Below are 22,773 nucleotides of genomic sequence, written 5' to 3' on the forward strand. Positions count from 1 at the left end.
TAGCAGCTGTGCTGGGTCGGATAGCCTGCACCCGGCCAGTACTCACGCACTCACGCATAGCAACGGGGTCTATGGCCTGGCGGCAAACCAAATTTGCCTTTTTCGTGATTTGCGTTCTCAGCTCCGACACTGACTCAGCGTGACGTGACAACTGATAACGGACAATCTCCGATCAAATTCGTTCCGCCACAATTGTGGGTCAGACCATATCTGGGATCCCGTTGCGGTCCCTTGTTTCAGACGCGTCTGCGTCCACCTTATCTCGCTCTTCTTATCCAGCCAATGAACTTGTTGAAGCCTCTCGGATCTGTGTTAGTCAGTGCTCCGGGGGCCCGGCCTCTCCAACGCAAAGAAGGACACAGCGCGGGAGCACCTCTTATCTGTGCCATAAGCAATGTTTCTTGTGACTCAGGTGTGCCTAGAAAATAGTACCATACATGGAGCTAACATGGTGACTGTGGATTTTTTTAACGGCCGAAGGAGCCAGTGCGCACGACCCTCGGGCCCAGGCTGTTTTACCCGTCGGTCAATATTCCGAATTGCTCAAACACGCTAAAGCCACCATTGAGCCCAGCATTCAGCAAGACTTTGGCTTCAGTTGCTATCTCTTCCCTCTCGCTTGACACACCATGTCCCCTGCGTCCTCGATATCGCGCAGCTCCTCGGTAGAGAGCGGACTCTCCGGCAGCTATGCTTCAAGTCCCCGTTCCGATGCCTCAGATACGCCAGACTCGTCCTTGCGTTCCTCTCCGTCTCCCCCTTTGAAAGCACTGTACACCCTTCCCAGCCCGTTCTTCCCAGCGTCGCTGGAAGCAGAGGACTCCAACCGACAATGCCCGCAGCTGCCTTCCATCTTTCCTGCACTACCGGCGAATAATACTCCGCGTGTTACCGCTACAGCCGTAAGTACCGCCTTCGTTTCTTTGGCGACACGGCTAACAGTCGTCGTCATCAGGATGCGCAAACTCCCGACAACTGGCTGCCGCGCGACCCCACGCTCATACGTCTCACAGGAAAGCACCCCTTCAACTCTGAGGGCTACCTAACACCTCTTTTTGATGCGGTGAGCTTCGATTCCCGGCTATCTTTGGTGCATGTGCTGCGGCCAGGGTGATAGCCCCCGGCATCACTGCGCTATCGCTGCCTTCCGTCAAATTGCCCCGCGTCTCTCCCCACAAGGCCAGCGGTGTGCTCACGTTCTCCCCCCGACAGGGCTTCATCACGCCTGCGCACCTCCATGTCGTGCGCAACCATGGCGCGGTGCCGAAGATATCGCCCGACCAGGCGTACGCGGACTGGAAGATACGCGTCCACGGGCTCGTGCAGGAGGAGCTCGAGTTCTCGATCGGCGAGCTCGCGGAGAGGTTCCAAGTCGTGACGCTGCCCGTGACGATCTGCTGCGCGGGAAACAGACGCAAGGAGCAGAACGTCGTCCGGAAGAGCCTGGGCTTCAACTGGGGCGCCGGTGGCGGTGCGCACGTCGTTTTTTCTCGCGCGTGTGGACATCTTTGGGTTGACGGCTCGTGCTAGTGTCGACCGCGCTCTGGACGGGTGTCTACCTCGCCGACGTCCTGGATTACGTCAGGCCCATACGTCCGCGGGCGAAGCACGTCATCTTTGAAGGCGCCGACGACCTGCCCAAGGGCCCGTACGGAACTTCGCAGAAGCTGTCGTGGGCGGCGGACAGGGAAAAGGGCATGTTGATAGGTGCGTCTGGCGATCATACTCGGCATCTCACTTCAGCGAGGCCTCTCCCTATCTACGAGCTCTAAAGCTATTTGCCGACTTCCATGTTCGGCATGATGACGAACGGGTGCTGATGTGACCTTCGGCAGCGTGGGCGATGAACGGTCTGGCGCTGGAACCTGACCATGGTTTCCCCGTGCGCGTGGTCATGCCCGGACAGATTGGTGGGCGGATGGTGAAGTGGTTGAAGCGGATTGAGATCTCGGAGACAGAGAGCAATCACTACGTAAGCTATTATTTGCGCTCTCGTGATATCGCAGCTAACTTAGTTTCTTTAGCTTCATTACTGGGGTTCGTCGCATCTGTGCTCTATTAGTGTTCCGTAAATTAATCTTCTTTTCCAGATAACAAGGTCCTGCCCATGCAGTACACTCCCGAGCAGGCAAAGGACACGCCAGAGATCTGGTACGACCCAAAGTACGCTCTTCGCCTCGAGACTTTGCAGCACGTGTCTCACATATCCAACCCAGATATACCATCACGGAGCTGAACGTCAACAGCGCCATCGCCAAACCGGCCCACGCCGAGGTCCTCGACGTGTCCAACGAGGACATGGCCTCGAACGCAAAGACGTACGACATCCAAGGCTACGCCTACGCGGGCGGCGGGCGGCGCATCAACCGCGTCGAGATCTCCCTGGACCACGGCAAGACCTGGACGCTCGCCGACGTGTACGTGTCCCTGCCTTGCCCCTTTTTCTCCGCGCGCGCGCTTTCCGTCTGATGCCCGCCCGCGCAGAGACTACCCCGAGGACCACTTCCGCGCGGCGGCGTTCGAGCATCCGGTGTACGGCCTCGTGGACCTGACGGCGCGGGACACGTGCTTCTGTTGGTGCTTCTGGACGCTGCGCGTGCCGCTCGCCGCGCTCGCGCGCGCGGACGTCGTCGCGCTGCGGGCCATGGACGAGGGCATGAACACGCAGCCGCGCGACATGTACCTCAACGCGACGAGCATGCTCAACAACTGGTGGTTCCGCGTCGCGGTGCGGAAGAGCGCCGCTGCGGACGGCGTGCGCCTCACGTTTGAGCACCCCGCCGTCGTCGGGCAGACGATGGAGGGGTGGATGGACCGGATGAAGGCCGAGGGAAGGGACGTGCTCAACCCCGTTTTCTCGGACGCGCCGCAGGACCAGGCGGAGAGTGCTGCGAAGCCGAGCGAGGAGAAGAAGGAGGTGGTCATGACGAAACCGGGCGTCAATCGGAAGATCACTGCCGAGGAGCTCAAAGCACAGGACAAGCAGAAGCCATGGGTATGGTTTTCGCCTTTTTTTTTCTTTTCCTTTCGCAGGATGCTGATATTGCTGCAGTTTGTTGTGAACGGTGAAGTCTACGATGCCACCGAGTATCTCCAGGATCATCCTGGAGGCGCAGACTCTATCCTTCTGGTAGCCGGCGATGATGCCACGGAAGATTTCATGGCTATACATTCTATCGATGCCAAGCAGAAGCTCGCAGAGGTATGTGCTAACGATATCTCGAGATGTCGCATCTGATTTGACTGTCCGTTAGTATCACATCGGTACTCTCGTGGGTTCATTATCCGAACCAGCAACGGTAACCTCGTCGAGCAGCGACCTCAATGCGCCTTTCCTGGATCCAAAGACCTGGAAGGTCGTCACACTCACGAGCATCGAGCGCGTGAATCATGACTCCCTCATCTACCGCTTTGCTCTGCCACACTCGGACCAGCCTCTTGGTCTACCAACTGGCCAACACGTCTTTGTCAGGCTCAAGAGGAAGGACACAGGTGATATGGTGCAGCGAGCCTACACCCCTGTGTCGCCGGAAAACGCGAGAGGGTCTATCGACTTTTTGATCAAGTATGTACTCGTGTACTCCCGCTCCGTGTTCTAGCTGATGGACATGATCCCAGGTTGTACCTGCCCACGGGCGAGTACCCTACTGGCGGAAAGATGACAGTCGGCTTCCATCAGCTTGAGGTCGGCGATACGCTCGAGCTCAAGGGCCCACTGGGCTCGTTCATCTGGCAAGGGAGCGGTACGGCATTGTGGAGAGGGGTACCACGCGAGGTCTCAGAGATCGGTCTCGTTTGTGGAGGCAGCGGTACGTGAACAACCTCTCTGCCACAGATGGCACGCTCACCAGCTCTGCCCGTGTTTAGGCATCACACCCATCTTGCAGGTGCTCCGCAGCGTGCTACATGACTCGGCGGACACGGTGACGCGGCTCTGGCTGATCTCGGCGAACAAGACAGTGGATGACATCCTCTGCCGTGCGGAGCTCGACAGCCTTTTTGCGGCGCACGGCGCCTCGGGGCGCTTCAGTGTGCACTACACCCTCAGCACGAGCACGCCGGCGGAGTGGACGTACGGCACTGGGCGCGTCACGGAGGACATGTTGCGCGTGCACCTTCCTGCGGCCGGCGCGGGAAAATTGGTGCTGGCCTGTGGTCCGTCGAACATGATCGAAGGTGCGCTCAAGAGCGGGCTGCAGAAATGCGGGTGGGATGTGCAGACGCAGTTGGTCGTATTCTGAGTTGCCGCTCGCAGGGATTATTAATATTTACCTAGTAGTGAGAGGAATGTACTTGTACTGGACTTGGTTCCAACACGCCGTGATTGCTGAGTCCAGCCGGTGCTCGACGGTGTCTTTCCCTGGTCGTGTGCGGTCTATCGGAGTAACCCGTAACCTAATATTAGGTTTTGTGACCGTGACAACGGTGAAGAAGCCATTTGACGCCCGAAACGCGAAACACCGCGTCCCGCGCACTTATCTTTCCGTGAGACGCGATAAAATGGCAGGCTGTGATAGGCGGATAGGATACCGACAGCCGTGTCTTCGATCCATAGCATATGGATATCCCGCAGCCTTTCGACACCCGGAAATTGGGACGCGATATCGCACACCCGGCCATGGACGGATGCCCTGAGAGAGTACCCGAGCGAAGCAGTCTGACGAGCGCATTTTTTGGCGACACAGTCAACAGTCGACCCCTCTCTCTCCTCTCCTCCGTCGTTGCTCAGTACCACGAGCCATGGCCGTAGATGTGGTACCCCCAGAGCAGCGCAAGACCGTCTTTGTGGTCGGTCTTGGCATGGTCGGCATTGGTGTGCCGTGTTCCGTGCAGTCGAAATCCTGACGCTAATGGAGATATGTAGCTTTTATTGAAAAGCTGCTCAATCTCGATACTCGGATGAAGTACAAGGTGGTGACATGCGGAGAGGAGATGCACCGTAAGTTCTTGCCGGTGCATTCGATGAGCTCACACTGAGTAACTCGACAGTGGCATACAACCGAGTCGCTCTGACTGACTACTTCCAACACCGCAACGTCGAGAAGCTGTACCTCAATCAACGTGCGTCCACTTCCTGGGCCAAGCAACGCGATGTCTGACTGCTTTCCGATAACAGCGGACTGGTATGCGGCACAAGATCCATCCCGCTTCCAGTTCCATGTCGGCGAAGCGGCCATCTCTATTGATACCCAGGGACACACAGTGACTACAGACAAGGGCAGAACAATACCGTACGACATGTGTGTCCTCGCCACCGGCTCCGACGCCACTCTACCGAGTTTTGTGAACTCTTCCGTCAAAGGCATCTTCGTGTACCGCAATATCTCGGATCTCAACAAACTCCTTGAATATTCCCAGACGGACACCGTGAAAGGGCAGCCCGTGAGTGTCTTACTCCTTTCTGCCCACAATCGACTCTTACACGACGAGACAGGCAGCAGTCGTTGGCGGAGGCCTGCTCGGCTTGGAGGCCGCCAAAGCCCTATACGACCTCGAGGAAGTCGGAACCGTCTCCATCATTCACCGCCAAACGTACCCGCTCTCTCGTCAGCTGGACGCAGCGGGCGGCGAGATCGTCCTGCGTCGTATCGAGGCGCTCGGCGTCCAGGTCCTCGGCAACGTCTCGCCCAAGTCCATCACGACCGAGACCGCAGACGGCGAGGAGGTGCTCACGGGCGTAGAGCTCGGCAACGGCACCGTCGTGCCCTGCCGCATCGCGGTCTTCTCCGTCGGCATCCGCCCGCGCGACGAGCTCGCGATCGCGGCGGGCATCGCGTGCGAGGGAGACAACGCCGGGGGCCGCGGCGTCGTCGTCGACGACCTCCTGCAGACGAGCGCGCCGGACGTGTACGCGATCGGCGAGTGCGCGTCGTGGCAGGGCCAGACGTACGGGCTCATCGCGCCCGGCATCGAGATGGCGGACATCCTCTCGTTCAACCTCACGCAGACCGCAACCGCGGTCGGCGGGTTCGCGCCGCGGAAGATGGTGCGTTTTTTTTTTCTCCCGCTCGGGGGTTTTTCTGATGGATTTTAATCCGCCGACGCGTGTTGTGCACACCAAAAACAGAACAATCCGGACCTGTCGACGAAGCTCAAGCTCGTCGGCGTCGACGTCGCGTCCTTCGGCGACTACTTCGCAGACCGGCGCCAAGCGGAGGACGGCCCGTCGCCCCGGAGCACGGCGTACAGCGTCCGCAAGCCCGCGCCTGCGACGAGCGCGCCGCTCTCGCACGACCAGCGCGACCCGTTCAAGGGCAAGGTCTGGGAGGTCAAGGAGAGCGCCGCGGAGCCCGTCAGCGCGGCGCCGACGCTCACTGTCACGGCGCCGGCAGACGACGCCTCGTCGGTGCAGAACGGCTCAGGGGTGGATGGGAAGGAGAATGGGGAGGTGCAGAGGCGCGCGGACGCGTCCGCGCCCAGGAAGAGGCACGGACACGCTGCGGCCACGGAGGGCCCCGTCGAGACGCTGACGTACCGCGACCCGTTCGGGGGCGTGTACAAAAAGTACATCTTCAGCGCGGACGGGAAGTACATCCTCGGCGGCATGATGGTCGGCGACACGAACGACTACGTCAAGCTCCTGGCGCTGGTCAAGAAGAAGGTTCGTCGGTCCCCCTCGCTGGAGGCGGGTGCGCTGAATCGCACGCTCTTTGCCAGAAACCACTTGAGGTCCCGCCGTCGCAGTTCATCGCCGGGTCTGGCGGCGGCGACGATTCGGGCGAAGATCTGGACGACGACACCCAAATTTGCAGCTGCCATGTATGCCCCCTGCTCTTCGATATCGTCCCCGTGATACTAATTGCTGTTCGCAGAACGTAACAAAGGGTCAACTGGCGGCTTGCGTGAAGAATGGTGTCGACTCCCTGAACGACATCAAGCAAAAGACAAAGGCCGGCACCGGATGTGGCGGGTGTACGTATTGTGTTATCGACACTGGAAGTTTGCTGAAACTTTGCATCTGAAGGCATGCCGCTCGTAACAAACATCTTCAAGTCGGAGATGCGCAAGAGCGGACTGGAGGTCAGCAACAATCTCTGCCCACACTTTGCCATGACGCGCGCAGAGCTGTTCAACGTCGTCAAGTTCGTTTCCTCGTAGCCACCTCACCTGAATTCCGAGCATGACTTTGTGCTTCACAGAATCAAAAAGCTCAAGACCTTCACCGAGATCATGGCATCGTCCGGCGTCAACAAAGACGCCGTCGGCTGCGAGATTTGCAAGCCTGCAGTTGGTAGCATACTTGCATCGCTGTATAACGAGCACATCATGAACCCAGTGCACCATGCGTAAGTACAGCCTCTGTATTCCCTGCTGACGCGCGGCTCACGGCTGCTGCTGACAGGAACCAAGACACGAACGACCGGTTCATGGCCAACATCCAGCGGAACGGCACCTTCTCCATCATCCCGCGCATCGCGGCCGGCGAGATCACGCCAGACAAGCTGATCGTGCTCGGCCAGGTCGCGAAGAAGTGTACGCTCCTCTCCTCTCTCTCTCTCACGCGCCCGCTCCGAACGTCTCACCTGACGCGGAACAGATGGCCTCTACACGAAGATCACCGGCGGCCAGCGCATCGACCTCTTTGGCGCGCAGAAGGCGGACCTTCCCTCCATCTGGAAGGAGCTCGTCGACGCCGGGTTTGAGAGCGGCCACGGGTATGGAAAGGCGCTCCGCACGGTCAAGTCGTGTGTCGGTACGAACTGGTGTCGGTACGGGATCGGAGACTCGGTCGGCAGTAATCCCTTCTCTCGTGTCGTCTCGTTTGGTAGGGAATGGTTTGACGCATTTGATAGTGGCGATTGCCCTCGAGGAGCGGTACAAGGGTATCCGCGCGCCGCACAAGTTCAAGGGCGGCGTCAGCGGATGCGTGCGTGAATGTGCCGAGGCGCAAGGGAAGGACTTTTGGTCTCATCGCAACTGACAAGGGATGGAACAGTAAGCTCCTTCTGCGTCGTCGTCAGGTGTGAATGCTGAGTGTATGCGCAGTCTTCATCTGCGGGAACGGCGGCGCGAACCCGCGACATGCCACGCTTTTTGCGACGGACGTCCCACCGTCGCACGCGATACGCATCGTCGACCGCTTCCTCATGTACTACATCCGCACCGCGGACAAGCTCATGCGCACTGCGCGGTGGGTGGAGCAGATGGACGGCGGGATCGAGGTACGCCTGGCGGTCGCATCCATGCGTGTTTTCACTGACGGCGAGGCTGCAGAGGCTGAAGAAGATCCTTCTCGAAGACGAGTTGGGTATCTGCGCGGACCTGGAGCGCGAGATGGACGAGCTCGTGGGGACGTACTACGACGAATGGGCCATTGTCGCGAACGACCCCGAGCGCCAAAAGCAGTTCAGGCAGTTCGTGAACACGGTGCGTCTCCCCTTCTCTCTCCGATTCCTTTCTAAGATGCTGATATGGGGTTACGTTTCGCCAGCCACAACGCGTGCAGACAGTAGAACCTGTCGTGGAGCGTGGACAACCGCGTCCGGCAGACTGGGCGAAGACGAGTCCGGCTGTGCACCTCAAAGCGAGCGACATCCCGGCGCCGAAGGAGACGTGGCAATGGCGCAAGCTCGCGAGAGTGGATGACTTGACACCCACCGATGCTGGCACAACGTGAGTTTGCTCCGTGTCTTCCGCCCCTTAGACGGTCTTTGTGTGCTCATGTCCGCGTGCTAGGTCTGCTGCCGTCAAGTATGGCGAAAGTCAGCTGGCCATCTTCCATGTGCCAAGGCGAGGCTATTTCTGCACGCAACAAGTATGTCTCTCGCCGTCCCTTGTACGTACCCATCGTTGACCTGCTGGATGACAGATGTGCCCGCACAAGCGCGCCTTCGTCCTGGAGCACGGCTTGATCGGGGACGATCCTAACACCGGCAATCTCTATATCTCTTGTGCGCTCTCCCCTTCTCCCCTTCAGCTATGCTTGCGCTGACGGCATCCGGGCAGGCCCGATGCACAAGCGGAACTTCTCTCTGACATCGGGTGCCTGTTTGAACGACGACAACTACAGCATCATTGCGTTTGACGTCCGCGTTGAAGACGACGAAATAAGCGTGCTCCTACCAGAAGAGAAGGACCTCGACGCCGTCATTGCGACGCACCGTTGGATGGTTAAGCGCGACACCGCACAGGCGCTCGACGGCGACGCGCGTACGAAAGAGAGCAGTGCCGTGGAGATCGTCGGTCCCAAGGACGAGGTGGTCGGCGCTGGGTGTGAGTCAGCATGTGGAGATAGCAAGTTGGAGTGGTGAATGACTCAAGCGAGTGGCGGATATTGTTACTCCATCTTAGAGGTTGTTAATCTCGCAAAGTTGCTAAAGCCGGTGGACTGGGGATTTTCCCGTACTTTGTATATGTATCGCTACCAGATTTTTGAGACTAGAGTAATTTGGCCATGTAAAGAAGATAAAATTTAGCAAGGAAGATTACAATACCGTGACTAGTAATGAACTTTCCTAGCTTTTGCCCATAGCAATTAGCAATGCGTAGTGGTGGGGCGGGCATCTCGGCACTCGCTATTGGCGCGCCCAGAGATCCCTGGTCGAGTTCCCGTGGCGTGCTCAGATGGCACTGGCTCTTATTCCCCAAATTTGCCAGCGATGCTTTTACGGTAGGCACTCAATGTCTTATGTAAAACTGTCATGTACATCCCCAGACTTGATCATTTCTGCTACTAAGCTCGAAGTAATCAATACGTGCCACAAGCGTGAACTATGCAAAGTTTCGCACACGACTCTTGCTGATACTGACATGTGTGTCAGCGACATACTATCAGTATATATGCAAGGCAAATGTAAAGGGGCACGAGCTAATCCCCAATCTCACTGGAGTTCGCCGTTGATGCTCCCGGAAATCTCCGGCCACCCTGGCGTGTTCAGAAGGCGCCGGCTTTCGTTCCTCAGATCTGCCAGCGACGCCGTTACGGTAAGTGCCCAAAGACTAAGTTGTTAGGCATGTCGTCAGATTTTTTTTCCTGCTTTAGAATTATGCTATTGCGATGCATGGTGCAAAGTCTCTCTAGACTCTGTCCTCGCCTTGCGGCATACCGTTCTCATCTATTCAGGACCCCAGCAAAGTTGAACTTCAGGCCTGTTCGGCATCAGATACGCCTCGAGCACACCACGATATCTGTTGCAGGAAGCCCCGCCGTTGACCTCCCCGACATTGCGTACTATCAAGCCGACTCCGGCCTCTCCGTGGGCTTCATAGGAACGGATAGTAACGCAACTCCCCCTCTTGACGAACTCGAGGCCGCCGGTAAAAGAGTACGTCTGATACATGGGGTACACCAGGAGATAGTGGCGGCACTCAATCGGAACGATGTGGATCTCGTCTCTACTCTATGGCCGTCTCTGCGGCAGCTTCAACCTCTTGACTTCATGAATCGTGAATGCACTTCCACATATTCGGATCTCATTGCGGGTCTCCAAACAGATCACGAATCTTCTGAGTACACCGGACTTACAGATCTCGACGAACTGGCGGCCCTCGCATCTGCAAAAGATATCCGCAGCTCTTCAGGTCTTTGGGCACGCATGCATCACTACTTATCGAAGAGAAATCCCGATGGAGCATTGCGCCTTTTCGACCACTTGGACATACTACTGATGGAACGGTCCGCCTATGCAGTGCGTTTCCAGGGGCACAACATCACAGAAGCATACAATCGTCTCGTTAAAGCAATTGGGATACGAACGCGACACCATCCCCTGACCATCTGTTACTTCTTGATTGCACATGCTATGAAGGACTCGATCACTCCCGTGCTAAAAGTCTTCACTCAGAGTTCTCTTGTCCGCACGACATACACTGAGATAAAGTTATCTATGCCAACTATCGCAGGGGACCTATCCTTACGCGACAAGGCGGTGGAGTTCGCCGGCCGCGCCAATGCTGCGAGGATGTGCTCAATTCCCCTCGAGACTCTGCGAAAACATGTTAATCGAATCAGTGGGTCCCGCTCCCTCCTGCATCTTTGCGATGACATCCTCGGGGAATGCCTGCGGAGCGACTCCCGTCTCTTCCTCAAGGGATCTGAACCGCCCGGCTCTGATCAGTTCTACGTCGTGATGGAAGAGGAACACTGGGCCATACTCATTGGAGGACTCACACGCGCCCGCCAATTCGACGCCGCAAAACGCATCTGGGACGGTGTAAGCAAGCTTGTCTCACCCATGCCAATGTGCATCTGGGCAGCCGCTATCGACGGATTCGCTTCCGTGTCGAGGTTTGACCGCGCACAAGCGACGTGGGATGCACTGCGCTCCGTAGAGCCTACTCCGGGCGCGGTAACCTATGCGGCCTACCTCAGCTCTTTGTTCAGCGAGGGACGCATGCAAGACGCTATGGCCCTCTTCGACGCTTTTCAAAAGCTCGTCGGCAAGCCATCACACCAAGTCGATGATCCAGCGGTGCTATCGGTATACGACATCGTGTTGAAGTGGCTTCTACGCCAGTCACAGGTCGACAAAGCGCGGCAAATACTCGACCGCATGAAGGCCAAAGGCCCACATCCTGGTGCCACCTCGTTCAATACGTTCCTCAGACACTACGCACAGAAGCGAGACACGAAGGGTATCAAGGCCATTTTCCAGGAGATGAGTGTATCGGGAGTGGTCGCTGATACCTACACGGTCTCAGTCCTCCTGACGGCTCTCTTCCCGGTGCGCACGGATGCCACACAGCTGGTCTTCGCACTCATGCGTCAGAACGGTACCGAAGTTCATCACGATGGCGTCTGCTTGCCGCTGCTTGAGCACCTCAGTGCAGCCCAGGACGACGACGCGTTCTCCGCGGCAATCGATGTCCTCAGCTACATGGAAGCGGACCCATCCGGCAAGCTCCGCCCGACAGAGCTCGCCTACCTTACCGTTCTGTGCGGCATCGAGCGTAGGTCGTGGACAGACCCATCGCTAGCACGCAGCTTCCGGAAAACGGTGCTGGACAAGCTCAGAGCATCCGGTCGCTCCTTGACGACCCGCTCGCGTGCGGTACAACAAGTAATCGAGGCCTGTCTCGAGAACCCCCACGGGCCTTCGGGGGCGCGCCAGGCGTTTGCGTACTACAGCATGTACAGGCGTCGCCGGTACGAAGTCAGTCCGGACGTGTACCTAGCTCTGCTCAGCCGATTGAGGAGGAGACGTGAGTGGGAGATAGCAGACAAGGTAGTGGCGAACGAAGAGGATCATGTAGCGAACCCGGCCTGTCGTCTCGAGATCGATTGCATCAGGCATCGCATACCTCTGCAAAACGATGCTCAAGCAGAGTTTCCGGGTGTGTATTAACAGTCATTCTGCGTGGGCAGCCGCTCCCATGTCGTGGCTGCGCGCAACAAATCATTGAGTTGGACGCTCGCACCAAGAGCTTCTATGGAGTTTGTATAGAGAATAGCGCTGGATTAGAAATGTAGACGCTGAAGTAACAAACGCTACTTACTAGCACTTATCACCTTAATAAATGGCTCAACTCCGCTGTGATATGATCAGCCCGCCGTAAAACCCATGAGTCGTTCGGTCACTCGGTGTATTGGTACGGGTGTAAAAGCCAAAAAGTCTGGGGGTAGCCTTGCTTAGCCGACACAGTCCACGTATACACACCTGACTGGGCGTGGAAAGGAAGAGGGATATATAATTCAGCTGAGCACACTGCCAGTGAGCACAAAGTTGTGACTTTCTGATGATTTCGGAATTTGCCACTGATGCACCCGGAGATCCCCGGCCACGTTCCGGTGGCGTGCCCAGAAGATGCCGGCTCCTGTTCCCCAGATTTACCAGCGACGCCTTTACAGTAAGTGCTCAAAGGCTTGATTTTGTCAGACATATTGTCAGATTTTTTTTTTCTGCTGTAGAATCATGCTATTGCGGTGCATAGCACAAAAACTCCATCCTCGCCTTGCTGCAGGCTACTCTCCTCTATTGTCATCAACGGTCTGCTTGCTGTCCACTAGGACTCCAGCAAACTTGAAACTCAGGCTTTTTCGACATCAGTTGCGTCTCGAGCACACCACGGTACCTGGCGCAGGAAGTCCCACCGTCGACCTTCCCGATGTCGCGTACTACCAAGCTGCCCCAGGACTCTCTTTGGGCTTCCTACGAACAGATGGCAGTACAACAGTCCCTCCCGCTAACGAACTCGACGCCGCCAATCAAAGATTACATCGAATGCACGAAGTGCACCAAGAAATAGTGACGGCTCTCAAACGGGGCGACGTAGATCTTGTCTCTAATCTCTGGCCGGCTCTGTGGCGGCTCCGCCCCCTCCACTTCATGAACCGTGACTGTGTTCTCGAATACTCGGATCTCATTGCGGGCCTTCAAACTAGCAACGATTCTTCCGAGTACACGGGGCTCGCCGCCATCGACGAACTAGCAGCCTTTGCGGCTGCAAAGGACTTTAGCGCTTGTGCAGGTTTTTGGGCGCGCATGCATCACTACCTATTGAAGAGAAACCCTGACGCAACTCTGTCTCTTTTCAACCATGTTGATGCACTACTAGCGGAACGCTCTGAGTACGTCACGAGTTTTCAAGGGCGTGGCCTTGGAGAAACATACAATCGTTACGTTTGGGCAACTGGGATGCGAGCGTTGCATCATCACCTTACCATCTGTTATTTCCTATCTGCACACGCCATGAAGGACTCGATATCTCCTGTAATAAAGGCCTTCTCGCAGAATCCTCGCATTCGCATGACATATACCACGATGACCATGTCCATACCGACTATTGCAAACGACTTAGCTCTACGCGACAAAACGCTAGAATTCGCCTCCCGCGCCAACATCGCAAGGATTTATTCCCTTCCCCTCAAAAGCTTTCGTAGGCATGTCGAACAAATGAAGAGCGACTCTCCTTCATTCTTGTATGCATGCAACAATGTACTCAGGGAGTGCCTGCGGGACGACACCTTCCTCTTCTTCAGGGAATCTGAACCGCCCAGCTCTGATCAGGTTTACGTCGTGATGGAAGAGGAACACTGGGCCATACTCATTGGGGAGCTTACACGCACCCGCCAATTCGATGCCGCAAAACACATCTGGGATGGTGTGAGCAAGCTTGTCTCACCTATGCCAATGTGCATCTGGGCAGCCGCTATCGACGGATTCGCCTTCGCGAAACGATTCGACCGTGCTCAAGCGACGTGGGATATACTGCGCTCCGTAGAGCCTACTCCAGGCGCGGTGGCCTACGCTGCCTACATCAGCTCTTTGTTCAGCGAGGGACGCATGCAAGACGCTATGGCCCTCTTCGACGCTTTTCAAAAGCTCGTCGGTAAAACGTCATTTCCCGCCGATGATCCTGCGGTGCTGTCCGTATACGATACCGTACTGAAGTTGCTTTTACGCCTATCGCAGACCGACAAAGCGCGGAAAATCCTCGATCGCATGAAGGCCAAAGGCCCACGTCCCGGCGTCGCCTCGTTCAATACATTCCTCAGGCACTACGCGCAGAAGCGAGACACGAAGGGTATCAAGGCCATTTTCCAGGAGATGAGTGTATCGGGAGTGGTCGCCGACACATACACAGTCTCAGTCCTCCTGACGGCTCTCTTCCCGGTGCGCACGGACGCCACCCAGCTTGTCTTCGCGCTCACGCGCCAGAACGGTACAGAAATTGATCATAATGTCTGTGTCCCGCTGCTCGAACACCTCAGTGCAGCCCAGGACGACGACGCGTTCTCCGCGGCAATCGATGTCCTCAGCTACATGGAAGCGGACCCGTCCAGCAAGCTCCGCCCGACAGAGCTCGCCTACGTTACCGTTCTGTGCGGCGTCGAACGCAGGTCGTGGACAGACCCGGCGCTGGCGCGCAGCTTCCGGAAAACGGTGCTGGACAAGTTCAAAGCGTCCGGCCGCTCCTTGACAGCCCGCTCGTACGTGATGCAACGGGTCGTCAGGGCCTGTCTCGAGAATCCTCACCCTTTGGGAGCGCGCCAGGCGTTCGCGTACTACAACGCGTACAGGCGCACTCGGCAGGACATCAACCCAGTGGTTTATACAGCTCTGCTTAGGGGATTGAGGAGGAGATGCGAGTGGGAGATAGCGGACAAAGCAGTGGCGGACGCAGGGGATTATGTGGTGCACCCGGCCTGTCGTACCGAGATCGACTGCGTTAAGCATCGCATACCTCTACAAGAAAACGCTCAGGCAGAGTTCTAAACATGCATCAATGGATATTCTGCGTGGACAGCCGTTCTCACGTCGTAACTACGTGCAATAGGTTACTGAGTTGGATGCTTGCACCAGGAACTTCTGGAAGAGACAGGCCCAGCTTACGGGATAGCTTTACCGACCCAACCTACATACACGCACCCCGACCGGGATGCGGAGAAGGGAGGGTAGTAATGAAGCTGAGCGCGACGTCGTTATCCCACAAGGTGTAGTGTACGCAGTCAGGGCTCAAACGGTAGTGAGCGATGTGTACCCAATGAAATAGCAATTAAACCACTACGACATCACGATGAAGCAAAAACCTCAGTCAATGAGGTATTTGCGTTTGAAGAACGCGCGAAGGTGGAATATTTGCCACACTCCCAAACAAATGAGCGCCACGAGTGTGAACCATGCAAAGTTCTGCACTCGCTTCTTTGTTGATACTGATACGTGTGTCAGCGACATACTACCACACGAGGTATATAGAGACGCACCGTTTGTTAACTGAAATCTCTCCTCGCGTTTCTTGAGATAGCTCAGTTCGTCCACAACTTCCTTGACTATACCCTCTAGTTTCCTCATCTCTGTCTCGAGCGCAGATAGTGACTCTTGGTTGGCAATTGCACTACAAGAGTATATTGGTGTGCGCAAATAAAGGCGACGCGTGTAACTCACTTGTAGTCGACAGCGTCCGCACCGATATCGACATCCAGGTCAATGACACGTTTTTGTTGCTGGCCGCCCTCAGCTTCGCAGAGAATCATAGCTCAGCGAATGCACAACGATGTAGAATACCTAGATACTCACCGACATCGAGGTAGTTCTTGAAGCAGACCCCCACGTCCCCTTCCGTCGAATGCGCAGTGATGGCGAACCGCGCCTCGCCGTTGATTCCACGTTTGCTGAGGTAGACGTTCTTCTCCGGCCCAGAGTCCACAATCTCAATGTCTACGCGCTGTCCATCTCCAGGGCCTACATTGGCGGTCACGATGACCAGTGCACCCGAGTGTGCGGCGTTCCAAATGCACTTTCCTGGTGGATATCGGTATGCCTGCAGCTCGAATTTGATCGCGTATATGGGTACCGTGCAGAGCAGCAGTAGTGTCGTCAAGAGGAGCGTGGGTAGGTGGCTCGGTCGCAGCCTTGTTAGCATGGTGTATTGCGCCAGAAATACGAGATTATAAGTTAGTAGGCCAGGGCTGGAACGTCGGCAGGATGTGCCAGCAGGACGTGGTGAGACGGAAGCGGCGAAGCGCCCGCTTGTCTGTTGCTGCCACAACCACCTTCGCTTGCAACGCCGACCTTCTCCTCTGCCGTGCGTTCTCCTGCGTGATCACAGTATGCGTTCTGATTGACATGCACGCAGATATGCGGACGAGAAGAATTAGCACGGAAAGGGGCATGCGATACTCGTTTCAGCGCCAAGTCTCGGCACAACCACGACCTCATGCTGACCGCGTTTTCATCGTCGACGGACCGCTGCACGTAGCAGCTGATCAAGAACTACGTAGTGGAGCTTTGGCTCACTCCGAGATATAAAGCTCCGGATATCTAGGGCATAGGATGGCCCAAAACCGACTCCAGAAATGGCCGAACTGCCATCCAGCAAGATCATCAACCTTGAGGTGCGCATAATGCACATGCACTAGCTCGAAACTGCTAAGCAGGACGAACTCTCTGGCGATCTCAGATTTTTCGTCTACCACCGCGATGGCTCTTCATCCGTGTAGAGACAGAGGGGGAATCGTTGGCTGGGGTGAAAGTTCCTTGGAAGGTACAGTATCTTTATCCCTCCCTGGTGTACGAATAGCAATGCAGATGACTGCGCTGTGCAGGTCACACCGAGGCTGTAGAAGGTGCTACCATGGCTCTTCGCGAAACGTTTCTCGGATGGGATGGCGACCGCATTCAGGACATCTGGCAGCACGCTTACCGGTCCCGCTTTTACCGCGGCGGACCCGTCCTCATGGCAAGTGGGATACCGCTCCCCTTCCATGCTACTAATTATCGAACTCTATGTCCCTTCAGTCTGCACTTTCTGGCTTGGACATTGCCCTATGGGACATTAAAGGCAAGAAGCTCGGCGTGCCAGTCTGGCAGCTGCTCGGAGGCAAGGTCAGAGACAAAGTCAAAGTCTACGGATGGATAGGCGGAGATTCTCCGCAAGCGGTGCTTGAAGGTGCCACAAAGCGCAAAGAGCAAGGCTTCACTGCTGTCAAGATGAACGGAACTGGTGGGCTCTACCAACTGCCTTGACAATGGCCGCTGACTCCCCGCTGCAGGCGCGGTAGATTGGATAGACTCCCCAAGCGTCCTCATGGATACTATTGCCCGTGTTCGTGACGTGCGCTCTCTCGGTCTCGATGTCGGTGTCGATTTCCACGGTCGGTTGCACAAAGGCATGGCAAAGCAGCTCGCGAAACTGTTATCGCCCCTCCAGCCAATGTTCATCGAAGAACCGCTCCTACCCACGCAACCTGAGGAGATTGCTGACCTTGCGCAAATGATCGTGACGCCCATCGCTCTCGGAGAGCGGTTGTACACAAGGCACGACTTCCGCCCTTACTTGGAAAAGCGGGCGATAGACATCGCTCAGCCAGATGTAAGTGCTCCAATTCCTGCTCCCGAGGCGTTTACTCACTCATTATTCAGGTCTCGCACTGCGGAGGGATCAGTGAGCTCCATCGTATAGCCTCGCTGACTGAGATCTACGACGTTGCGCTTGCACCCCATTGCCCACTTGGTCCTATCGCGCTAGCGGCTTGTATCCAGGTAGATCTTACCGCACCTAATTGTAAGTGAATCCACTACCATGTCTTCACGTCGAAGCTAATTCTTGAGCCCCAGTCGTCATCCAGGAAATGAGCTGGCAGGTCGGTAGCCCTATAACGTGATTTATTCGACAACAGAACTGAAGGCATGCTCTCCACAGATGCACTACAACCAAGGCGCAGACCTCTTCACGTATATCGTTGACCCTGCAGTGTTCGCTATTGAACACGGGTATATCGAAGCTTTGTCAGGTCCGTGAACGGAATATTGCGCGTCAGTCGCAAGCTAACATCGTTTTGAAGGCCCTGGACTTGGCATCGAGGTTAATGAGACCCTCGTTCGTGAGACTGCTGCCCGTTACGTCCAGGAGAAGGCCTGGAGGAACGATGTGTGGACTGGGGCGGATGGGTCTCTGAGAGAATGGTAATAGTGCTTTTCGATGATGCGGAATCGGACTTTCACCATCGAACCTTGTTGAAGGTTGAATGACGAATCTCATCAAGTATGAATCTCCATCAAGTATGCGTATGACAATTGATACATTTTGTCGTCCTGATTATGAAGAGGATAGATTTTACAAGGAAGGGAGCTCTGCCATAGTAAACTAAAGCAATGGCGTGAGTTTAGTGGCGCCAGGCCAACAATGTTGCCTTTGACAATCGACGCTGCAGTGCACTGTCTTCCTGCATGCCATACAGACCTTGCGTAAGCCTTGAGGGAAACTAAATCCTGCAGGTCCTGCACGTCGCACCTGAGCTGTTCCGGCTGAAACAGCCGCCGGTGCGCGGTGCGCGTGACGTCATTTTTCAACGGCGTATGGTCCTCCGCCGCGAATTCCTCACGCGCCGCACGCGTAGATAGGAGACTGGCGTGGTCTGGTAGAGAGTGACGCTGTATTTTACCATAGAATACATACTGGAAATGTTCCTCATATTTCCACTCTCTGCAACGCTCGACGTGGGCCGGAAGCAGATACTTCCAAGTCGTCGTCTCGTCCGAGCCGAGCCGAGCCGAGCCGAAAACGCTTGTACACGATTGGCTCAAGCTCTCCCAAGAGATCGCGGGGGTTCATCCGGCCACGGGTAGCGTGTATGCATTGGCGATGATATATATGTACCACCGTGACGCCAAGTCGGGCACAAAGCCCCTACGAAGCGCTAGCCAGCACGGAGAAGTGTCCGCGCGATACCCTGCTGAGCCGACGAAGTGCTCAAAGGTGCAAGCTACTTGTTCTGGATTTGAAACTGTCCTGCATAAGCAGCGCGCGCGTACAAAAGAATGAAAAGAATGAGGAGACTGTTAAGTGCCTTTGGGGTAGCAACTCAAAACACTTGCGACACACCAAGAATGGCTGGCTTTATGACATAAAGAAGTTCAGCCCCCACGGATCGTCCAATATTGAGATCGCCGCAGGCCAGAAGCTATACACTAGCGTTTACTTCGGGAGGAAGATCCCAAGCCAGCGAGACTCCTGACATGTTGCTATACAGGCGGGGCTTTGGGCTAGTGTGCTGTTGACTAGGTGGGACATAAAATTACAGGTAGATGATTGTAGTCAGATAAGTTCTACTGGTACAGGGTTGTGATCTTACAGCCGGTTTTGCCTGGCCAGGTTTGTCCAGCGCAGGGTTAGGGTTACCCGCCATAAACGGCAAAGTCGGCAGAGGGGGGCTTTCTTCCGACTTTCAGACTGCACTCAGCATCCCCTCTTCGATACAACTCTTAACTGCTGCCTCTTGCTCTGAACCTGAGCAAAAATTTATGCCTGAATAAACCATATGCAGATGAATTCGGGTTAGTCTCGCATTGCTCATGACGACGCTGAAGAGGTCGGGGGCCGCCTTACGTATAATTTTAAACTGCCCATTTCGTGGACACGCGACACCTAAGGACGTCGCTAACTCGGCCTGTTATCATGTCCTATCGGTTTCCGGTGCCTATTCGATCACTAATTTTTCGAGATAGCGTCCATGTGGATGTGTAGGGAAACGCTGGGAAGCCGCCGGAAACAACATACTTTCTCCTACCGCAAGGGTCGCCTCCGGAGCGAGTTATAAAGTTCAATCAACCTGTGGGGTTGATGCCTGTGGTCGGTTGACCCTCACCTCCGTCTTTTCCTCGTCGGTGTCGTCCCCCGCCATGTCCGTCGAAGACGAGAAAATGCAGAGCATCCCCCAGCTCGACGTCGAGTCTGTCTCGTACACAGATTCAGACGATGCCGTACTTGAGACGCTCGGCTACAAGCAGGAGTTCAAGCGCGACTTTTCTTTCCTTGGTCTCTGGTCGCTGTGTTCCAGTGAGCTCGCGGTACTGCCGGGTGTAGCGGGCACCATCTGGTATGTTGCCCGCTGTGTCAAGAGTTATTGATACTCACTCAATGCAGGTACACGATGGGCTACTGGTGAGTCGCTATCAAAGCGGCGAAAGGAACGTACGCTGAAGTGATTAGTGGACTGGTGGGCATGACGTGGGGCTGGCTCGTTGGTGCAGTCATGGGACAGGTGCATGATGCTCAATACATCTTTGAGAAAATACTGAAAATAAACATAAACATAAAAATGCAGCCTCTTGCTTACTCCTTGGCTGAGCTTGCCTCTGCTTACCCCACCTCTGGCGGTCTCTATTACTGGGCTTATATGACCGCGGCTCCCCGGTATAAAAAGGTGCGCACTGGTCCTTATCCGGCCTTATGTTATTTAAGTTTCACTGTCAATGTTTCAGTTATCGTGCTATGTTGTCGCATGGTCCATGATTATCTCGACACCACTCTCATGCTGCTCTATCACATACTCAGCCGCCCAGCTATTGATAGCAACAGCTCAGCTCGCGTATCCAAACTACATTGCGACTGTCTGGCATGTCTATCTCGTCTATCTGGCGATGATGTTCCTGTCTTACGTGATTATCTGCCTGCCGACGAAGTATGTGAGCTGGTTCAACATCTGGGCAACCATGCTCGGTATCGTCGTCCTCATCGTGACGACGATCATTCTCCCTGCAAAAGCAACGAATTTGAACTCTGCGAAGGAAATCTTCACGAGTGTATATTTCTTTCTATCTTGTCTGCCGCTCTCGTTATCTAACGCAAACTATGCAGGTGTACAACCAAACCGGCTGGCCGTCGGGCTGGGCGTTCTGTATGACCTTCCTGTCCGCGACGTGGACATTGAGTGGGTATGATGTTGCGGCGCACGTCGCCGAGGAGACGAGCCACCCTGCCATCGCGGTGCCCCGCGCGATGGTGTGGAGCACATGGTCGTCAGCGGGGCTCGGATTCATCTATCTAATCTCGCTCGCGCTGTGCTCGACGGATATCGATGCGCTCATGGCGAACCCGCTGGGGCAGCCGATCGGGACGCTGACGGCGAACGTCCTGGGCGAGAAGGCGGGCGTCGCACTGCTCGCGATCAACTTCTTCTCGCAGTTTGGTTGCGGCGTCGCATTCGTGAGTCGCCTCCGATATACATGTCTCAGACGCAGGCTCATCGTCGTCACACAGTTTGTCGCGGCGTCGCGCATCTTCTTCGCGTACAGCCGGGACAAGGCGCTGCCGTTCTCGGGTTGGCTGAGCAAGATCGACAAGCGGACGCACACGCCGAACAACGCGTCGCTCGTCGTGTTCCTGCTCTCCGCGGGCTTCGGCGCGATTTCGATTGGGTCAGACACCGCGTTCGAGGCGTTCTTCTCGGGCAGCACGCTCGCGGGCCAGATCTCGTACATCCTCCCGGTACTCGGCCGCTGTCTTTACGAGGACAACCCTGAATACACATCCGGGCCGTACAACCTCGGACGCTGGAGCAGGAGCATCCGGTGGCTCGCCGTAGCGTGGAACTTTTTCATCATGCCGCTCGTCAGCTTGTGAGTGACTGCCGTAAATATTTGTTGCCCGCCTCCGAGCTAACGGTTCACCAGCCCGGACACTCCAATGCCTGCGCCGGCCGACATGAACTGGGCCGTCGTTGTGTATGTTCCTTTCCAGATTCTCGCGATGATATACTGGTGGTTCTGGGGGTACAAGTCCTTTACGGGCCCCAGGGCAAACCTCCCGAAGAAGGCGCCCAGGGACGGGGTGGACGAAGACGAGAAAGACAAGTAGATATGCTGCCTAGATTTCCTATTTGCTTGCGATTATGATTTGTACTGTTCCGTTTTTTTGCATATTGCTGGTGTTGTATTCCTGGAGTGTATCATGCACGTTCTTCGGTTCTCGCTGTATCCCTGTGTTTCTGTGTTCACGCCCTTTCGGCGTATTGTGATTCGTGATGAGGAAAATGCGGGTGATGGCGCAACGCTATGCCGTCGGGGTCTCGTGTGGTTCGTGATCAAAGCATGCGTATAGCAAAAGGTTTTCAGTACCTTAAAATTCGCGTACGGGGCGTGAGTGTTTTCAGACCTCAATTCACACAAAGAGGAAGAGGTTTGTCTCGTGAGAGCATCAGCATAGATCTGGGACTCCGAATCTCTACTATAATATAGAAGCATCGAATGCACCATGCATCCCGCAAGCCAGAGTCGATGCATGTCGCTGACAAAAGCCCTACCCGCTTGAGTTATCCACGGTCGGAGCGAGGAACGTCATAAATGTTCGGCGTTGTCTGAGTCGCCTTCGGCGGCACGTCGATGTCGGTTCCGTTGATGGCGGATCAAGCTGGTACATCAGCCAATTGCAGGCTTCAAATTCCGTGACCACACGGTGCGGCGGCCTTATCACCAATTGCCTGAGCGTCCAAGCTCGAAGCGCCAAGGCCTCGCTTCCGCACATTCTGACTTGTCTTCCACTTCAAAAGCCTGGGGCAAGGGACAGAACGAGGCTGTCGCACAATGCCTCAGCTTCAGCTGCCTGTGGCAGTCG

The 22,773-nt window shown here is 55.7% G+C and overlaps 7 protein-coding genes across 7 annotated transcripts; 6 read left to right on the forward strand and 1 right to left on the reverse strand.

Moving 5' to 3' along the window:
• The first annotated feature begins 464 nt into the window (after window positions 1-464).
• On the forward strand, window positions 465-4,429 carry PHACADRAFT_170854 (uncharacterized protein). Its single transcript, XM_007392898.1, has 13 exons — window positions 465-902; window positions 956-1,063; window positions 1,213-1,471; window positions 1,531-1,707; window positions 1,836-1,972; window positions 2,025-2,037; window positions 2,091-2,163; window positions 2,217-2,417; window positions 2,485-2,995; window positions 3,053-3,202; window positions 3,255-3,565; window positions 3,619-3,809; window positions 3,868-4,429. Exons 1-13 carry the CDS (start codon window positions 630-632, stop codon window positions 4,239-4,241), a joined length of 2,778 nt encoding a protein of 925 aa, XP_007392960.1. The 5' UTR covers window positions 465-629; the 3' UTR covers window positions 4,242-4,429.
• Window positions 4,430-4,600: 171 nt separating this feature from the next.
• On the forward strand, window positions 4,601-9,465 carry PHACADRAFT_182112 (uncharacterized protein). Its single transcript, XM_007392899.1, has 20 exons — window positions 4,601-4,813; window positions 4,865-4,939; window positions 4,990-5,061; window positions 5,117-5,382; window positions 5,435-5,986; window positions 6,068-6,601; window positions 6,658-6,759; window positions 6,813-6,912; window positions 6,965-7,082; window positions 7,140-7,286; window positions 7,343-7,473; window positions 7,538-7,693; window positions 7,794-7,867; window positions 7,893-7,935; window positions 7,987-8,162; window positions 8,215-8,367; window positions 8,432-8,613; window positions 8,677-8,755; window positions 8,810-8,891; window positions 8,947-9,465. Exons 1-20 carry the CDS (start codon window positions 4,741-4,743, stop codon window positions 9,249-9,251), a joined length of 3,420 nt encoding a protein of 1,139 aa, XP_007392961.1. The 5' UTR covers window positions 4,601-4,740; the 3' UTR covers window positions 9,252-9,465.
• A 456-nt stretch (window positions 9,466-9,921) lies between these two features.
• Window positions 9,922-12,473, forward strand: PHACADRAFT_251331 (uncharacterized protein). The gene has a single exon (XM_007392900.1). It carries the CDS (start codon window positions 10,002-10,004, stop codon window positions 12,282-12,284), a length of 2,283 nt encoding a protein of 760 aa, XP_007392962.1. The 5' UTR covers window positions 9,922-10,001; the 3' UTR covers window positions 12,285-12,473.
• A 316-nt stretch (window positions 12,474-12,789) lies between these two features.
• PHACADRAFT_251333 (uncharacterized protein) lies at window positions 12,790-15,306 on the forward strand. The gene has a single exon (XM_007392901.1). It carries the CDS (start codon window positions 12,852-12,854, stop codon window positions 15,153-15,155), a length of 2,304 nt encoding a protein of 767 aa, XP_007392963.1. The 5' UTR covers window positions 12,790-12,851; the 3' UTR covers window positions 15,156-15,306.
• PHACADRAFT_206508 (uncharacterized protein) lies at window positions 15,307-16,452 on the reverse strand. Its single transcript, XM_007392902.1, has 4 exons — window positions 15,957-16,452; window positions 15,825-15,897; window positions 15,644-15,774; window positions 15,307-15,592 (listed from the first exon to the last, which is right to left on the reverse strand). The coding sequence occupies exons 1-4, from the start codon at window positions 16,300-16,302 to the stop codon at window positions 15,471-15,473; spliced, it is 672 nt and encodes a 223-aa protein (XP_007392964.1). The 5' UTR covers window positions 16,303-16,452; the 3' UTR covers window positions 15,307-15,470.
• A 370-nt stretch (window positions 16,453-16,822) lies between these two features.
• Window positions 16,823-18,500, forward strand: PHACADRAFT_170860 (uncharacterized protein). Its single transcript, XM_007392903.1, has 8 exons — window positions 16,823-16,923; window positions 16,985-17,118; window positions 17,178-17,382; window positions 17,432-17,751; window positions 17,802-17,943; window positions 17,997-18,022; window positions 18,082-18,172; window positions 18,224-18,500. Exons 1-8 carry the CDS (start codon window positions 16,860-16,862, stop codon window positions 18,346-18,348), a joined length of 1,107 nt encoding a protein of 368 aa, XP_007392965.1. The 5' UTR covers window positions 16,823-16,859; the 3' UTR covers window positions 18,349-18,500.
• Window positions 18,501-20,012: 1,512 nt separating this feature from the next.
• Window positions 20,013-22,131, forward strand: PHACADRAFT_251336 (uncharacterized protein). The gene is made up of 8 exons (XM_007392904.1): window positions 20,013-20,257; window positions 20,305-20,322; window positions 20,371-20,422; window positions 20,486-20,584; window positions 20,643-20,963; window positions 21,019-21,366; window positions 21,421-21,779; window positions 21,834-22,131. The coding sequence occupies exons 1-8, from the start codon at window positions 20,061-20,063 to the stop codon at window positions 22,015-22,017; spliced, it is 1,578 nt and encodes a 525-aa protein (XP_007392966.1). The 5' UTR covers window positions 20,013-20,060; the 3' UTR covers window positions 22,018-22,131.
• Window positions 22,132-22,773: the final 642 nt, after the last annotated feature.

The sequence above is a fragment of the Phanerochaete carnosa genome, assembly GCF_000300595.1.
Source record: "Phanerochaete carnosa HHB-10118-sp unplaced genomic scaffold PHACAscaffold_3, whole genome shotgun sequence".
NCBI lineage: Eukaryota > Fungi > Basidiomycota > Agaricomycetes > Polyporales > Phanerochaetaceae > Phanerochaete > Phanerochaete carnosa.

What these genes read in the sequence shown, in the direction of transcription:
- PHACADRAFT_251331 (XM_007392900.1), top strand. Translation starts at nt 10,002, where the DNA reads ATGGTGCAAAGTCTCTCTAGACTCTGTCCTCGCCTTGCGGCATACCGT.
- PHACADRAFT_182112 (XM_007392899.1), top strand. Translation starts at nt 4,741, where the DNA reads ATGGCCGTAGATGTGGTACCCCCAGAGCAGCGCAAGACCGTCTTTGTG. An exon ending in TCTTGGCATGGTCGGCATTG is followed by an intron (nt 4,814 to 4,864) that starts GTGTGCCGTGTT and finishes GGAGATATGTAG; the next exon opens with CTTTTATTGAAAAGCTGCTC. An exon ending in ATGCGGAGAGGAGATGCACC is followed by an intron (nt 4,940 to 4,989) that starts GTAAGTTCTTGC and finishes GTAACTCGACAG; the next exon opens with TGGCATACAACCGAGTCGCT.
- PHACADRAFT_170854 (XM_007392898.1), top strand. Translation starts at nt 630, where the DNA reads ATGTCCCCTGCGTCCTCGATATCGCGCAGCTCCTCGGTAGAGAGCGGA. An exon ending in GAGATCTGGTACGACCCAAA is followed by an intron (nt 2,164 to 2,216) that starts GTACGCTCTTCG and finishes TATCCAACCCAG; the next exon opens with ATATACCATCACGGAGCTGA. An exon ending in TCTATCGACTTTTTGATCAA is followed by an intron (nt 3,566 to 3,618) that starts GTATGTACTCGT and finishes ACATGATCCCAG; the next exon opens with GTTGTACCTGCCCACGGGCG.
- PHACADRAFT_206508 (XM_007392902.1), bottom strand. Translation starts at nt 16,302, where the DNA reads ATGCTAACAAGGCTGCGACCGAGCCACCTACCCACGCTCCTCTTGACG. An exon ending in GCGGACGCTGTCGACTACAA is followed by an intron (nt 15,775 to 15,824) that starts GTGAGTTACACG and finishes ATACTCTTGTAG; the next exon opens with TGCAATTGCCAACCAAGAGT. An exon ending in GAGATTTCAGTTAACAAACG is followed by an intron (nt 15,593 to 15,643) that starts GTGCGTCTCTAT and finishes CACACGTATCAG; the next exon opens with TATCAACAAAGAAGCGAGTG.
- PHACADRAFT_251333 (XM_007392901.1), top strand. Translation starts at nt 12,852, where the DNA reads ATGCTATTGCGGTGCATAGCACAAAAACTCCATCCTCGCCTTGCTGCA.
- PHACADRAFT_251336 (XM_007392904.1), top strand. Translation starts at nt 20,061, where the DNA reads ATGTCCGTCGAAGACGAGAAAATGCAGAGCATCCCCCAGCTCGACGTC. An exon ending in TTGGTGCAGTCATGGGACAG is followed by an intron (nt 20,423 to 20,485) that starts GTGCATGATGCT and finishes ATAAAAATGCAG; the next exon opens with CCTCTTGCTTACTCCTTGGC. An exon ending in ATCATGCCGCTCGTCAGCTT is followed by an intron (nt 21,780 to 21,833) that starts GTGAGTGACTGC and finishes ACGGTTCACCAG; the next exon opens with CCCGGACACTCCAATGCCTG.
- PHACADRAFT_170860 (XM_007392903.1), top strand. Translation starts at nt 16,860, where the DNA reads ATGGCTCTTCATCCGTGTAGAGACAGAGGGGGAATCGTTGGCTGGGGT. An exon ending in GGGTGAAAGTTCCTTGGAAG is followed by an intron (nt 16,924 to 16,984) that starts GTACAGTATCTT and finishes TGCGCTGTGCAG; the next exon opens with GTCACACCGAGGCTGTAGAA. An exon ending in TGTCAAGATGAACGGAACTG is followed by an intron (nt 17,383 to 17,431) that starts GTGGGCTCTACC and finishes TCCCCGCTGCAG; the next exon opens with GCGCGGTAGATTGGATAGAC.